At 36.9% G+C, this 16,302-nt stretch overlaps 1 protein-coding gene across 1 annotated transcript in view; it reads left to right on the top strand.

Moving 5' to 3' along the window:
• Positions 1-15,603, top strand: part of LOC145991220 (2-amino-3-ketobutyrate coenzyme A ligase, mitochondrial-like) — a 37,911-nt gene extending 22,308 nt beyond the window's left edge. Inside the window, exons 6-8 of the mRNA XM_083127207.1 lie at positions 6,062-6,254; positions 9,864-10,041; positions 14,869-15,603. Coding sequence (XP_082983333.1) covers positions 6,062-6,254; positions 9,864-10,041; positions 14,869-15,026 — 529 coding nt within the window. The 3' untranslated portion in view covers positions 15,027-15,603. The remainder of the gene's footprint in view (positions 1-6,061; positions 6,255-9,863; positions 10,042-14,868) is intronic.
• The last annotated feature ends 699 nt before the right edge of the window (positions 15,604-16,302 follow it).

Here is a 16,302-nt window from a genome sequence, read left to right as displayed (position 1 = left end):
ACTTACCTATATCAGAAATGTAGCATAAATGTGTTAGGACAGATTCCTAGGTAGAAAGTTGTAACTGATTTTTTTATAGCCCTTTATATGGTACACTAATAAAATTATCATAATTATATATGACTAATAATTAATTAACTATATGACATAATTAATAACTCCAACAAATCAAACCAGAAGTAAATTCCTTGCAGTTTAGTTCCTAACAGGATATGTGATGAACACTATCACATGGAACACTTGGTTGAAATATGACAGCATTCCCAAGTAAAATATTATTTAAAACATGACGTAAAAAAACCCTACTTTTTGTAGTGTAATAATACCAGCACATGAACACTTATTGTACTGTTTGAAGCAAAATAATGAAGAATGTTACTTCTTTGATGTTAATAACCCAAAAATCAGAAAAAGTTACCATCTTAGTATGGTTTTAAACATATTTTTGGGGTGTTGCAGATCTACAATGTTAGCAAAAAATGGGTTAAATAACTAGACATGGGCTCTCCATCTAGTTATTTAATCATTTACCTTTTACTTTCATCTCCCAGTTGGGTAACTTCACCCTATTTTCTGTAAATTTAATGAAAGTTCCACTTTGTGGAAGCCACTTAGTTGTGATGGTTGCATTTCCCACTGATCCTTTCTTCAGCAAAGTTGGGAGCATAGATGTTATCTTCAGACACACTCCGTGGCATCACTGTTAAATTACTTCATCCTACGCAGTTGATATCAACTGTAGAAATTCCAATATGAGCATGATAGGTTATTCTCAAGGAGTTGAAACAAACAGCAGTGACATCGGCAGAAAAAGAAAGTAGGGGAGGAGGGGAAGGGAGTTTTCTTCAACATACCAGGCTAGGTTGATAAATTTGTGACCTCCCCTATGAGATGTGGATATGGCCAACAGTGCTTGGTGGTTGTATTCAACATATTCTCCTCCTAACACAATGCAGTTTTCACATTACTGCTGCAATGCTTGCGGACTTTGCAAGATTGCTCTACAAAGCAAGCTTCTGTCCGATTAATGATGGCATTTGTGCCATCAAAATGCATACCCTTCAGAACCATTTGGGAAAGAAATAATAGCCCGATCGTGCCAAGTCTGGGTATATGGCAGATGCTCCTGTATCTGAAACTGCAGCTGCTCCAGTTTGTCCATTGTTTGACGTGCCTTATGGATGGCACACTTTTGTGGAGAAAGATGACCCCTTTCGCCAGCTTTCTGCATTGCAGCTTTCCTTGAGTGCCACCTTCAGTTTGTCCAGTGGAGATATATAATACCTGGCATTGATGGTTGCGCCACATTGGAGCTAATTGGTCAGCAGGATGCCCTCACAATCCCAGAACACCGTTCCTAGATCTTTTGCAGTAGACCACTGTACCCTGGCCTTCTATTGGCATGGAGAACTGCTGTGCATTCTGCTCACTGCTGTTTTGTCATGAGATCGTATCAATACAACCATGTTTTGTCCACCATTACCAGTTGTTGCATAAAACTAGAGATACCTACTTGAAATCGGGCCAAAACATCCGTGCACTTCTCCACCCATTCATGCTTCTCATTGGTATGCGCAAAATTTTGGGAATCCATTTTGCCACACATCCTTCCTCATGCCCAAGTTCTAGGGTGACCAAAATATTTTGACCTGAAAATTGGACATCCCAAGGATATCAGTTTACCCCCTCCTTTCCTGAAAATATTGGTTCAACGTAATCATAAAATTATTGTTAATATTAACGTATTGTTGTTATTTCAAATATACAAATAATAATATTATTATTATTATTAATAATAATAATAATTATTATTATTATAAGTAGTAGTATCAAAGATTATTATCCTCATAAATTACGCAAAAAAGGGGTAGAAGTCTGTGCTAAAGCATTTGCGTTCGAACGGACGATTTGTATTATTTTTTCAACACGTTCAATTTCACATTAATAATGAAAACAAACACCCAAACTATTTTTGGAAGAAAGAAAATGCTTGATAAATGCATTCCGAATATAACTGCCCCATCAGTTCCACATGGAAGATTTATTATCAATTAGTTTTGTACTTAATATCTACAATATTGTATTTCCAACCTTTGCCACATCTTTCAAATGATATAGCTTAATAATTTAGAATAGACCAGCATATTATTATAGCTTTCTGCATTTTTCTTTTCACTAATAGTGCATATGTTCAGTTGAACTATTCTAATAAATGTTTGGACTTTTTTCTTTTAATTTCTTTTGTGGTGGTAATATAAGTTCGAATTGCAGTTTGAATTAAAGTAAGAATCACGAACCTTCTGACCTGTAAACAACCGTCTCACTTCGAGTAACGTATCACTCTGCGCCAGCTGTTCGTGAATGGTGCTCACTCGCAACCTTTAATTTTACTAACATGGAAAAACGTATTCTTATTTTAACTGATAATCTACACATTGAAGTATAATAAATTTTCTACAAGTGATTAAATACGTGTTCTTGTTCAAGAATGAACATATTTTTCTATGCCAAAAGTTCAATTTATCTGACACTGGGTTAACAGATCCCCCTTCCCCCCTCCTCTCTCAGTATGACAGCGCCAAAGTTATACAAGAGAGAGAGATTCGTTTCAGTAATTCAAGCCTTTTGGTTTTATTTCCAGCAAATTATTGCCCAACATTGTTGACATGTGGAGTATTGTTTTCTCCTTTGTGCAAAAATATACCGCCAGTTTTAGCAGAAGCTGAACAAAGATAAGCCAGGGAATGAAAAGAGATTGTTTATCTTTCTCTCGGTTTCTCGTGCACTAGAAAACAAGAAGACGATAATAAGCACATTATTTACGCTCGTCTCATGCAAGTAATGTATTTCTTACCTTGATTCAGCAGTTCCTTTTTGAACATGAGGCATTTTCGGCACTCGACAGAGTACGGTCTGTCAAATTTGCTTCCCAAAAAGGAACTCAAATTGGCACAAGAGGCAATTTAACGTCGACTGCTAAAATTGGGGAGATCGTCATCAATCATCACTATCAACATCTTCTCCACAGTGGACAGGACGGCTCTTTGATTGAAAGAATACGAAAGCACTTCGCTTTATATTGCGCTTATCTCAAAATCGGTGTACTTGTTTATATGAGCAACGTGTTTTTTCCGCGGGACTCACAACTTGACCGGTCGTTTTCCTTTCTTTCACCACACCGAAAACACAAAGACGCAGACACACAATTACACTTGGACACCAACTTCAAGGCTTGCTTATGATAGTACCGACACAAGGTCACATAAACGTTAAGAACAACCTGCTTCTTGTCACTTTTCAAACGGCTGTATTTCCGAAAGACTACTCTGAAAACACGGGAGACCTTCCTGCACGCATGGAAGTCGCCATGTTCGAAACTGACGCTATTTTCTGTTCACGTGATCGATTGTAATTTATACAATAATCACGTATTATTATTATAAACAGAAACCTTTAATGAAAATATATTTTAAAATGTATAATCCAATGTAATTTACACGTTTTTCTTCCATTAGCCTACTTTCATAGAACGGACTACATGATGCGGAAGAAATCCGTTATTAGGCTGTTGCCAATCACAATACTTCTCACTAAGTACAGAAACGGAAGTGGTATGTCGATTGTCGGCCTATGATAGTGTGATTCCACATTGTCAGTGACGATCCTCCGGGGATGGGGAAGGGGGTGGGACGCGGGAGTCGATCTATAATACAGAGGTGTTCACCATCTGGATGGTGACATCCTCACACTCCGGAATACTTTTGCAGGTGAAGGAGGGCAGGCCGTAGGGTGAGGGAGGTTGATATAAAATGAACACCTCACAACAAGAGAGAAGAAAAATGTGACAATATTTAAAAATTCACCCCCCCCCCCCCCATATGCATTTTATTTTATATGTAGCTTACAATAAAATGTGACTGCCTCAAAATATTTCTGTATTCTACAGTCTTCGTTCCCCACTTTTATGCTTCTCTAAATTGCCGTTTTAGTTTCCCTTGGTATCTTTGCTGCATAATTATTAATTTAGTCAATCAAATCATATGTATTAGCTTACTTTCATTATCTATAATAATAAATCATAACACTTTCCAACATCAAATAAATTTAATGAAGAAACCCCGGTTTCAAAACGTAATTTATCTCATGTGTCACATTCTTCTAGCAATGTTTTTTTAGTAAAATATGAGAGAAAATTAATCCTTTCGTACGGAACCGTCTTACTCCTGGGGGATAAGATGTAAATTTTGTATTTGATTTTTTTTATTTAGCGTTGCTTTTCTTCCACTTTTGGCTAATCCCGACGATGAGAATGAGTGATCATCAGATGAAATTGATGAAGGGACACTCACAAATAACACCCATGATGGGGTGAGCCAGGGAACTTCGGTGATGAGTCTGAAAGTCGGCCACCAGGCAAGATGTACATTTTTTAAACTTTTTTTAAACATATATTCAATAACTTTCAACAGGTCATCACTCAGTGATACACTGCATATTCCGCATCTGTTGACAAATGGAATGTTTTTACACCTTGTAGGCTATGTGGATTATTTTTTCTTTCATAAGTTTGCAACACTGTTAGGGTACACGTGCTTTTGTTTACAGAAGGTCTGAAGTTCTATGATTCTCACTTTAGTTGTTTTAAGTCCATTTTATCCCAGATAGGCTATTAGGGACTGGACCTAAAGTGGGATCCGAACCACTGTGCAATGTGCCTCCCCTGAGTATCGAACCAGGAACCCATTGATTACAAGGTGATGGTTATACCTCACAAGGTCTAAGGTCAGTATTCTGATGGGGTCGCCCCTGGTTGGCATAACCAGAACCGAGCCAATCAGTGCCTTGGAGCTTACAAGCCTTGGCACATAGAATCTCTCAAGAAGGAAAGAGACACAAGACCTTCCGTGAAGTACATTTATTTAACACAATAAAAATTATTCCACTTTCAGTAATTGTCTTCCTCCTGATGTTGGATCATGTCTGTATTACATTCATGATCATTCTGACGATATACTGATTGCGCTAATATGTATCACTAGTACATATAAAAGAAAGGGGTTTCACTCAACTTTGCTGCACACATAAAAGCACTTGCTCCTGCTTCACATACATAATTGCTAGGTCAACCATGTGGCCTCACTGTCCACGTAAGCACAGACTGATTTCTGCTGCTCACTACAAGGCACTTATTTAGGCCCATCATAATTTTGGCAGGATGCTACTGCAGGAATTAATCTTTGTTTCGTCAGCCATGTTGTTGGTCTCACTGGCTACATGGGAACTTGCAGACCAAGTTTTGTCACATACCAGGCACTACCTCCTAGAAAAGGCTTCCCAATCACTGCACATGTAGGAGACTTTCACTTTTGAATTCATGTGATTGCTGGAAGAGCTCTGATTGGTGTGTGTGACCAGCAGTGATGGCAGTTGTGCTGCCCATGCTGTTGTTGTATGTCCGCCATCCTGGAAAAATCCGAGAGTGGCTGAATTTGTTTACATTTAGTGTGAAAACTTTAATTTTTTTTTTTACTTTTAATGAATGTGAGTGCCTGGAATTAATTGTTCACTGTTAAAAAATGGTTTTCAAAGCAGTTTTGGGTCTGTAGGCTTGTCAGTTAGTGTTTAATTTTTCAAAATTTGGAAAATGAGTGACCATGTGCTTGGAAGAAAGGTTTGACCCTGAAAAAGTTTTAAATAAATTGGGAAGTATTGTATTTTGTTTCTCCCCCTTTATATATGTACATATATAGGATTGAAGTTAAATTTATAAATAATAAATTTATTTTCTGTCCTAGGTTAAGTTGTTAAAGACTAAAATGCCAAAAGAAAATCAGAAATTGCCTTGAAAGCTATGTGGAAATATATGTATTGTACATCCTACTCTAAGGTTGGTTGTAATGGCGTTACCACTATGCCATCGGGAAGGCTTGTGGTGATAAATGTAAGTGCCAAAATAACTTATATTTCCCACTTCACTAATTAGTAATAAGATATAAACTATGAGATTTATATTTTTTGTGTGCATGAATATTTATTACAGTAATGTTATTTTGTCTTGTAGGGGAACAGAGGAACATTTTGATCTTTATCCCCATATTGATATTATCAATTCAACACTCGGCAAGGCTCTTGGGGGTGCTGCTGGTGGCTACACAACAGGACCCAAGGAGATAATAGATCTTTTAAGGCAACGTGCACGGCCATATCTTTTCTCAAATTCACTTCCCCCTGCTGTGGTTGGTGCTGCTAATAAGGTAAGTGTTGCAGAGAAACGAAGCATTAACACGATACTGTCTTACTCCTCGTGCTGGAAAATGTAGCATGTATCAAAAGTAGTGCAACCCTAATGTTGATTGATTTTAACATGCAAACTGCAAGAGATATATACATCAGGTTTTGTGTATTATAAAGCCTTGTACACCCAACGGCGAAAGAAACCATAAGCAGAGAACAATGCCTTCTTCGAACCAACATAGTTTCATTCCTTAAAACAACACAGGATGTAGAATATAAAAGTAGTGAAAATAGCGGTGGACAATTTGCCTACCATTACCTTTACCGTTGACTGTACATTGAGATATAGAGATACTGTGGAACCTCGATTTTAGGTATTTCAGTGGGCTAAGGTGAAAAAACTTAAAATGTAGGAAAATGTAAAATCAATAAAAATTTGATAACAATTTGCCATGTTGGGCCCATCAAGATTAAATGTATAATGGGGGGAAATGTAAAATGGGGGCTCCACTGTATATAATTTTCAATTTATTCCATGCAAGAAATTCTATAAATGAATGGCTCAAGTTAGAGTAGTTTTCTTTTGAGAATGGCCATTCACTTAATGGATTTAGGAATAACCATTTTAAAACAGGGTGGCTACTCACCGGGAATTTCTTGAATTCCATGAATTATGCGTGAATTATTGTTTTTGGGAATTATGAGTGAATTCTGCTTGAATTTTTCCCAATAGATGTGAAAAATTGCAATTTTTCATTTATTACTTATTTATTAATGCCCTGAGGCAAGTTTTTCAGTTTAGCTTTCATTTTTATCGAGGAAGGAAAAGAAAAGAAAGCTGCGTGGAAAATAAAACAGAATTCTCTCAATCTGTTTGCTTTGTTAGTGTCCTTTGCAGAACAATCTATCTGACAGGCAAAAGATTATTACAAGATAAGATATCTTGAAGTTGATTAGGTAAATTTGAAATTCTTATAAAATTAACAATTTTTCGTAGATTACAACATCCCGTAACATTGTGAAAAGTTTGTAGATGTATTTCTTGTCTGAGTATGCGAAATGGCAAATGTAAACTCCGCAGCTTAAATTAAATATACTGTTCAATTGCATTGAATTAGAATTTTTGCGTACATTGGATTCACACAGACCCTTTATATTGTTCATATATTTGTGTGTGCAGGGGGGGTGGGGGGGTGAGAGGTGGTAATACAGGTAGAAATAGAGAAAACATGTGCATGTACCCTTGAATTTTTGGAAAGTTCATCTTGAAAACCGGGAATTATACTTGAATTTTATTATGGTCCTGGAGTTGCCACACTGTAAAAGGAAGTAAAAAGGTGACCCTTTTGATCAATGAACCCTTAACAACAATGCTAGGTAACACCATTCAACCAAGTGGGGAAAATAAAAATGGAACCCTCTGTCGAAACCCATCTCCACCTGCATACATTATGTTATTAATACTGTATTCCCCCCCCCCCCCAAAGTATTGAACTATTTTCAGTGACTTTGCACGATTGTTGGAATATAACAGGGCAACATACAATATTATTTTCATTCACTTTGGGTATTTTGATGAACAGAGCATCCTTCCGAATAAGATTGTTTTTAAAAAAATTTCAAAATTTTTATACTTTTTCTTTTGTTAACTTTCATTATTGGGAGATAAGATGTTTAAATTTCACTACCGCTGAGAGTCCTGTCATTCCACTTATCTGTGATAATAATTAGCTCTCCTTCCAAGATTATTTTTTTGTGCAGGAAAAACGTGTGCTTGATAACCTCCTGTCCTTGAAGGTTAGCCATGATCAGAAACAGATATCATCCACTAAAGGGTAAAAGTGTTGTTTGCCAGTGGTATTTGTTTAACAGCAGTGAGAAAGTTACACATACTGAAGTTACCTAGAACCATTTTATAGACCTCTTTACAACTTTTCACTTTTAATTTCAATTATGAGTCTTTTTACACAACCCCCTTTTTCAAACTTTAGACATGGATTTTTATTCAAACATAATGTGATGGGTACAAGTAGCATTAGCTGCTAACACATGCATACCATGTTATTAATACATGTATCTACCAATTTGGGTTAACAATCCTGCCAGAAAGCACGTGCGCATGTGTGGCATACCTACATCTGTGGAGAGTTGGGAGTCCGGCAATGAGTATACCATGAAGCGTTGGCCGGTGCAGACGCAGATTGCGGCGGTGGAACCCTTCATCCATGCAGGCACCAGCACTGCAGAGGATCAACAAAAGTTGCCATGCACCTGTTCCAGAGACGCACAACATTCTGAGGTGGGGTAGATAATGGAGAGCCGCGACTAATGTTGTGAACCGTCAGTTGCCGTGAAATATGCTCTATTCCACAGGACATGTTGAGACACGCGTCATGAAAGCCTTCCCACATCATTACGAGCAGTGCACCCAAGCAGAAGGAAGGACATTTAGAGGATGTTATTTTCTAGGTGCACTGATGTCTGTATTATTGTCCATATTACACACTGTATTAAATGCCTATGGGTATATTTCTATTTCATAGCCATATGAAGTTGCTACTAGCACTCACCGTCTTTCCATTGTCTTTTGAAGTTGGTAGATACAATATGCACCACCCTGTACATTCATTCACTGAGTCATCTTGACCCAGTCCCCTTTAGAATCATATTTTTATCTCTGTGAAACTGTATTAATTTCAAGAAAGAGTTCATTAATCGAGTTGGGTTCATTTTACTTCACATTTTCTGCCACTCTTGGCTAATCGCGAAGATGAGTGATGATATGATGAAATTGATTAAGGGACATTCGCAACGAACAACCATGCTGGGATTTGAACTTGGAACCCTTGACATCATAGTGCACAGTGCCAACTTCTCCGCCACGGAGGTCGGCTAATTTCTAGAGATAGTTGTTGTGGATGGTAATGTTGCGATAGGTGTTTGAACTCCACCTGCTAAACCCCATTCTTTGTTACTTCCTTCCCTGGCTATTAGTGCTAGAGTTTTCATTCAACTTTCAGCGGTCAGTAATTGGCAGCAGTTGTGGTGTCTGTCAAATTGGAGAGATTCATAATAATTAAATTGATATAAATATTGATTACAGACTTGTTGAAATTTTTCACTTGCAGGATTTTGTGAAGACAAGCAATGACAGTCACTTATAAAATGAATTGTGAAAGTTTGCCTTCTTCGTTTCATGTTAATAATGTGAGGAGGAATCATTTACATTAAGGGAACTGTCAACATTAGCAAGTTTATATGGTGCTGGACCACTAGACCAATTTTTTGGAGGGAAGGGGTCGTTACATTACATTGACACGACTACTAGTTTAAATTGCAGAAAAATGGCTGTGGGTGACAAGTGAGACTAAAGTATTAGAGTGGTGGTTGCTTTTCTATGATTATGATCATAGAAAATGGCCCTATATTGCACATCACCTTTCCCCCTCCTATATCTGTCACACATACACACTTGCCTTTTTTTCATTGCTCATGATCTTTCGGATTGTCTTTAATTTACATCTAGCTTCATTATGTTCATGATTGACTCTAAGCGATAAGCAATGTTAACTGCTGATGAAATTTCATTGTAAGTGTTGTTAATATTATTCTTGTTACTTTGCATTTAGGTAATGGATATGTTATTAATTAATTCTCTACTGCCAAGAAGAGTTGCAAGCAACTGTGAGTACTTCCGGTACAGAATGACGAAGGCTGGATTCCAAGTGATGGGGGCCTCACATCCCATTTGTCCCATTTTAATTGGTGACGCTCAATTGGCTAACACATTTGCTAAGGAGATGATAGGTAAGATCTTTCTAGGTGATATTTCAGCATAAATATTATTTTTATCATAAATCTTACATAAATGGTGAATATAGCCCAATATTGAATACATATTTATGTACAATAATATATCAAGATCTGGGCCGTGTTTTGGAATCAGGAGCAGTACATGTCAAATCAACAAGATTCTCAACCTTACATTTTTTATTCATTCTTGATTTCAATTTGTCACACTTAAAAGACCAGCTGAGTAGGAAAATATGCAAAGTTGCAGGTCCATATCTTTTGTATTTCGAAAGTTACAGGGGTGCAAAATGTGCGATTTTGACATTTTTTTTTCAACATCTTGTTAACATTAAATTGCAATATTTCGGCAATCAGGGAACTTCACACATGTTTACATTTTCCAGACTTTTGAATCACCCCGTATTTCTAAAGACTGAGAATGTAAATATCAGCTTCATATATGGTAATTCAAACATTATTGTGTTTATATTTAATTCTCGTTTCTGTTTTACTTTGGAATTATACAGGGTGTCTACTAAATGTCTGTTTTCAAATTCCAGGTTTGTCCAGGTCTGTTTATATTATTTTCCAGGTCTATATCCTTTTAAGCAAGAAAAGTTGTTATTGTTAATAACCCCTACAAGAAGGCCAGTTGAGAAAAATTTGCAGTAACTAACAAAAGCAAGCTGTGTTCTCACCTTTAACTGGCATGTAATTCATATCCCTTGGTACGAGGGTCACTATTTATATTTTGAGCCTAACAATGAAAAAACAGGAATTTGGCATTGAAAACTGCTTTATTGTTTTTCGAAGTATTCTCCTTTATGGTCAATACACTTTTGCATTCGTTCGAACCATTTGTCAAAGCAGTTTTTCCAATCTTCTTGAGGCACCTCCATAATATGGTTTTTGTACGCATCAACGGCGCGCCGACGAAAATCGTTGTCCATGCAATTTATTCTTGACATTCGGGAACAAGAAGAAGTCATTGGGTGCCAAATCAGGACTGTATGGCGGATGACCCATCAATTCGATTTTTTGACTGTTCATAAAGTCGGTTGTTAGACGAGATGTGTGACAGCTGGCATTGTCTTGATGAAGAATGATCCGACGGCGTTTGTTTGTTTTCCGTATTTGACCGAAGACCTCTGGCAAACAAATTGATGTGTACCATTCAGAGTTGACCGTTCTACGTTCCTCTAAAGGCACAGTTGCCACATGACCAGTTTTCCCAAAAAAACAGGCGACCATTTGTTTCAATGTGCTTCGAGCACGAACAACTTTTGTTGGATTGGGTTCATCTTGAAACACCCATACAGTCGACTGCTGTTTAGGTTCCGGCTCATATGCATATATCCATGATTCGTCACCTCTTACAATCTTATATACGTCTTTCGAAGCACCACGATTGTATTTATTGAGCATTTGTTTGCACCAATTGACGCGAGCGTCTTTTTGAGTTTTTGTCAAATTGTGTGGGATCCAACGAGAACATACCTTTCTCACAGCTAAATGATCATGTAATATTTTATATATGCTGGTGGAACTAATGCCTATGGTTGCTTCAATCTCACAGTATGTCACATGACGATCTTGCAGTATTAGGTTTTGCACAGCATCAATGTTTTCTTGAACAACAACTGATTTTGGACGACCTTTGCGAATCTCGTCAGTGAGTGAATGGCGGCCACGATTAAATTCGTTATACCAGCGTTTCACAGTGGCAAAGGATGGGGCTTCATCGCCAAATGTGGAAGTAAGTTGATCGATGCACTCTTGTCTTGATAATCCACGTCGAAAATCGTAAAAAATCATCGCACGAAAATGTTCACGAGTTAATTCCATTTTAATGTTGTCGCGCAATCTGCAAGGCAACATAAACAACACAAATGAAGCTATTGACAAAACATTTGAAGTACGTTATGGTCAATAATGCCAGACCATTCCGTTCAAACGTCAAATCGCGCCTAACTTCAATCAGTGTTGCCAAGGCTCAAAATATAAATAGTGACCCTCGTGGTAGTATATTTTTACATTTTGTTTTTACTACAAAAGTTCTAAAAATTGTTAATTTAAATTCTAAGCACATGTTAATTTATATAATTACATGTTACTGCTTATTCTTCTTGGATGGGAATGGCCAGTTACACTACAGCAAGAAAGAGGTGAATGGCTGTAGAGGGGTAGTTTAACCTTTTGGAGCCCAAGGCCATTTTCACAGGTATCCCCCTTGGTGCCCTAACCGATTTTGAGCAAAATGCAGAGTTTCAATTAAATGAGTGTAGATCGGAGGCTAAATTTCCTAGAGAGATGAATGATATACCATTGTATGCGGAATGAACCAGAGATTCAGACTATATAAAATTTATGCAAATTCGGCGTATATGTGGTGGGGAAGGGGAGAACTCCCAAAATTCCAAAATTTCGGAAAAATTGGGTATTTTCCCCCCTCCCCCAAGAAAAAAGTACATGACAGTGTCTACATGCACATGGAAATTATCGCTGGCATGTAAGGAACACAAAAATATTTGCATTATTATCGTATGACCATTGTAACGTGAGTTGTACCCCCTAAAGGAATGGTCAACATGCCACTGATTCAAGCTTCAAAATGCAGCGTTACTTTGAAATGACTGTAGCTCAGATGCTAATTGACCTAGAGAGATGAATGATATACCGTTGTACGCGGAATGAATCACAGATTCAGACGATATAAAATTTATGCACATTCGGTGTATATATGGAGGGGGGAGGGGGAATCCCCCCAAAATAATTTTTTCTTTAAAAATTGGGGTTTCCCCCCGTCCCCGAAAAATGGACATGAAAAAGTCAACATGCACATAGAAATTATCGCTGGCATGTAAGAAACAGAAAAAAATTTGCATCATTATCATATGACCAATGTAACGCGAGTTGTACCCCCAAAGCGAAAGGCCTGCATGCCACTGTCTCAAGCTTCGGATTTCAGCGAAATGCAGGGTTACATTGAAATGACTATAGCTCAGAGGCTAATTGCCCTAGAGAGATGAATGATATACTGTTGTACACAGGCCATTTTTTTTCCAAAATCGGTGGACAGTGATTACATGCACTCAAAGATGGTCTTTTGTCGTGCTTTCCTTCAAGTTTAGTGCATCCAGCATCCATAGAGTCAACGCTAAAAGCTAATTTTGGTGCACCTTTTCTAAGATGAAACTCACTGTTTTTTGTATAGCTGCAATAATTTTTTGTATTTACTGTATGCGCTTCATTATTCATGGGTTGCTGACAAAACTGTGTTCGGTTGTATTTAGTTATTCGTAATACAAGAATGTTTTTTTTGTTTTTTTTGGGGAGGGGGGATGAAACAATTATCAGTTGCGCAGGAGGCCTCCAATTTTCCAAATTACCATAAAATTAAGATTTTTAAAACATTACGTGCATAATTTCAGCTCTTTTTCAAAATTTGGAGACTTTTTTTTTTGTGCTTGCAGCAAGAGTGCACGTGAAATGTTCCTACGCCAAGAGACCAACACCTGGGAGAGGCAGTTTATTTTTGCACTCCACTAAAAATATTATTTTAAATTAAAGCACAATATATACCATTCATATATAAAAAGGGATACATTAAATTTCGTATGAAGTAAAGTAAAAAAAGCAAGAAATTTAATGTATCCCTTTTTATATATGAAGTGAACGATATATGTTGTGCTTTAATTTAAAATAATATTTTTAGTGGAGTGCAAAAATAAACTATTGTCCTTTTTCATTTCCTTTCTGTGAAGGTAAAGTACATTCCATAGCTTGCTGTCACTTGTATCTGGCTTCGCCATTTCACTGACACTCAATACTGTATTCACTGTCACACAGTCGTGGAATGTCTGTCGGTGCAGGTACGAGTCTCCCTACTCAAAGATGATGAGACAGGAGTTTCTCAGGTAAATATCTGGTCACTGCCGGGGTGAACGTGGTGCAATTGCAAAATACGCACAGAACAAAAAGGGCTGACAGTGATCGGAAAAGGGTCAGATCGCTTTGAGAGGAGAGCTGGAGGTCTTAGAGATAGGTGGGGGGGATTGAGAGACTGCATGCTCGAACAGGGTAAGTTTCATCTTCCCTTGTGTCTGCCATTCTCAGTCATAGCGGTTATGAGTCTAGAAAACATGTTTCGTTTTGTTATTTAATCTGGTCAGGTTTGTACCTCAAACAGTTCTTTTGGGGAACATGAGTGAGCGAGTGCCGAGCCATTAGGGCCACGACACGCAGTAAAGTTAATACTATTCTAAAAAACTTCATAATAAAAGTCTAAATTAAGCAGATAAGTACACTTTCAACTCAACAGGCATGGCGCTTACAATGTGTTCGTTACTGCTTAAGCCCAGATCGAATTGTTCCAACAATCGCTGCATCATACTCCCAACACTCACGGAGGGAAGATAAGGTAGAAGGGTTTCTTTCTTTCCTCTTAAGCTTCACCAAATAGACAATTGCTGAATGTTTTGTTTAGGAAAAATACAGTCGTATAAAATATCTTGTCAATAAAGGGACCAAGGAAGATTTTTTTTAAAAGGGGGAAGATTTTGGCTGAAAACTAGTCAATTAAGGGACCAGAAAGGAAAATGTTTTTACAAAAGGGAATAAAGAGGAATGTGGGCTGAATAAGGGGAAAAAAGGGAAGTCAAAACCATGTAACCTTGTTGGTGGAAGATAATTATCAACACTGTTGTTATTTATTCAATGATCCTTGTTGTAAATAAATAAAAGGAATTCCCTTTAAGGTCCAGTCTAATAGTCATATTACAAAATCAAACAAAGATATACCGATATTTGATTGCAAGTTAAACTAATCATTTTTATTTTCAGATTCTGGAATCTATGTGGTTGCATTTAGCTATCCAGTGGTTCCCAAGAATAAGGCCCGTGTTCGTGTCCAGATTTCTGCATCTCACATGGAATCAGATATTGACTATGCCGTGAACTGCTTTGTCAATGTTGGCAAGAAACTAAAATTGATTGAATGAAGCATACTCTTTCAGCTCTCTGACAAAATACAACTACTGCTTATAAAACAACGCCATTAATAATTACGTAACTATATTTTTCTATATTTGCCAGATTTATATTTTTTATAACTTTTTTTTCCCCTACAGGGTGAACTTTGCTATTTTATGTGTGTAGCCCCATATTACAGGTTATATTTGTTGCAAAATGATAAAAAGAAAAAGATAGATTATACCTAACATTTATGTTTCCTACTTGTAAAGATGTAAGAACACTGCAACAATTATGGTCAACAATAAAGATAATATGGTGTGGTTTCTGATGAAAATGATTTATTGAGTCTTTCTCTTGTAGCATTTCTAGGTTTGTGAACTAGGTAGTAGATTCTTCCACTTTTAATATACACTCTTTGTTTTCTTGCTTTCAACTTGAGAACCCACTGTTGATTCTGCTCGTATGAAAATCACTTTTTTCTAAAATTCTTGTGTACAAAATGAATACAATTTACATGTGGATACATTCCAATAAAAAAATTATATTTCTACATGTAATGCATCTCTACGAAAGATGCAGAAGAAAATATAATGGTGAGTTAAATCAAACTTTAGGAAAAGATTGGGGGGGGGGAGGAAGAGGGGAATGTAAAATGTAGTATGAATTGTGACAGTGAAGCACACTGATATTGTGAAAATTATTTGACCTGTCAGAATGTTATCTGCGTTTGATTCGTCCTTTTTATAATAGCATATTCAATTAAAGCATGGCTAATGTCTTGTGTGAACATAATTTGTAATAAAGTAATAATTATGTAAAAATCACTAGGGCTCAGCCGATATCTCTTTGTTCAAAATTTTGATTAATATTTGTTTGTAACTATTTCACTGCAATTGTATGAATCAATTTACCAAGATATTTTGCTTTAAAATATTCAGGAATTACATCAGAATATTAAACTACATATTATGTCATCATAAAATTAAGTTTCCACACAAAACTGTTGTAGAACAAAAATAAACTTTGAATTTTGCATAGTTTCAGGGAAAATTACACTCCGCCAAAGTATCGCATGTCATTTTTGAGGAGGTTGTAAAAGACCAAAAATTCCGGAAAAGTATTGACCGGTATTGGTAAATACAATTCCGACCTATACTTTCGATACCGATATCTATACATTGGCATTGGTATCTGCTCACCCCAAGAATCACTTATTTCAATTTTGGCATGTATTACCACTTTAGTTCATAATATTTACTGTGTCCCAATAGTCATCATTATCATGAGCAAGACTGCTTGAAA

This window comes from Lepisma saccharinum, chromosome 1, assembly GCF_977018435.1.
Source record: "Lepisma saccharinum chromosome 1, izLepSacc3.1, whole genome shotgun sequence".
In the NCBI taxonomy this organism is placed as follows: Eukaryota; Metazoa; Arthropoda; class Insecta; order Zygentoma; family Lepismatidae; genus Lepisma; species Lepisma saccharinum.
This window is presented reverse-complemented; position numbering and strand designations above follow the sequence as displayed.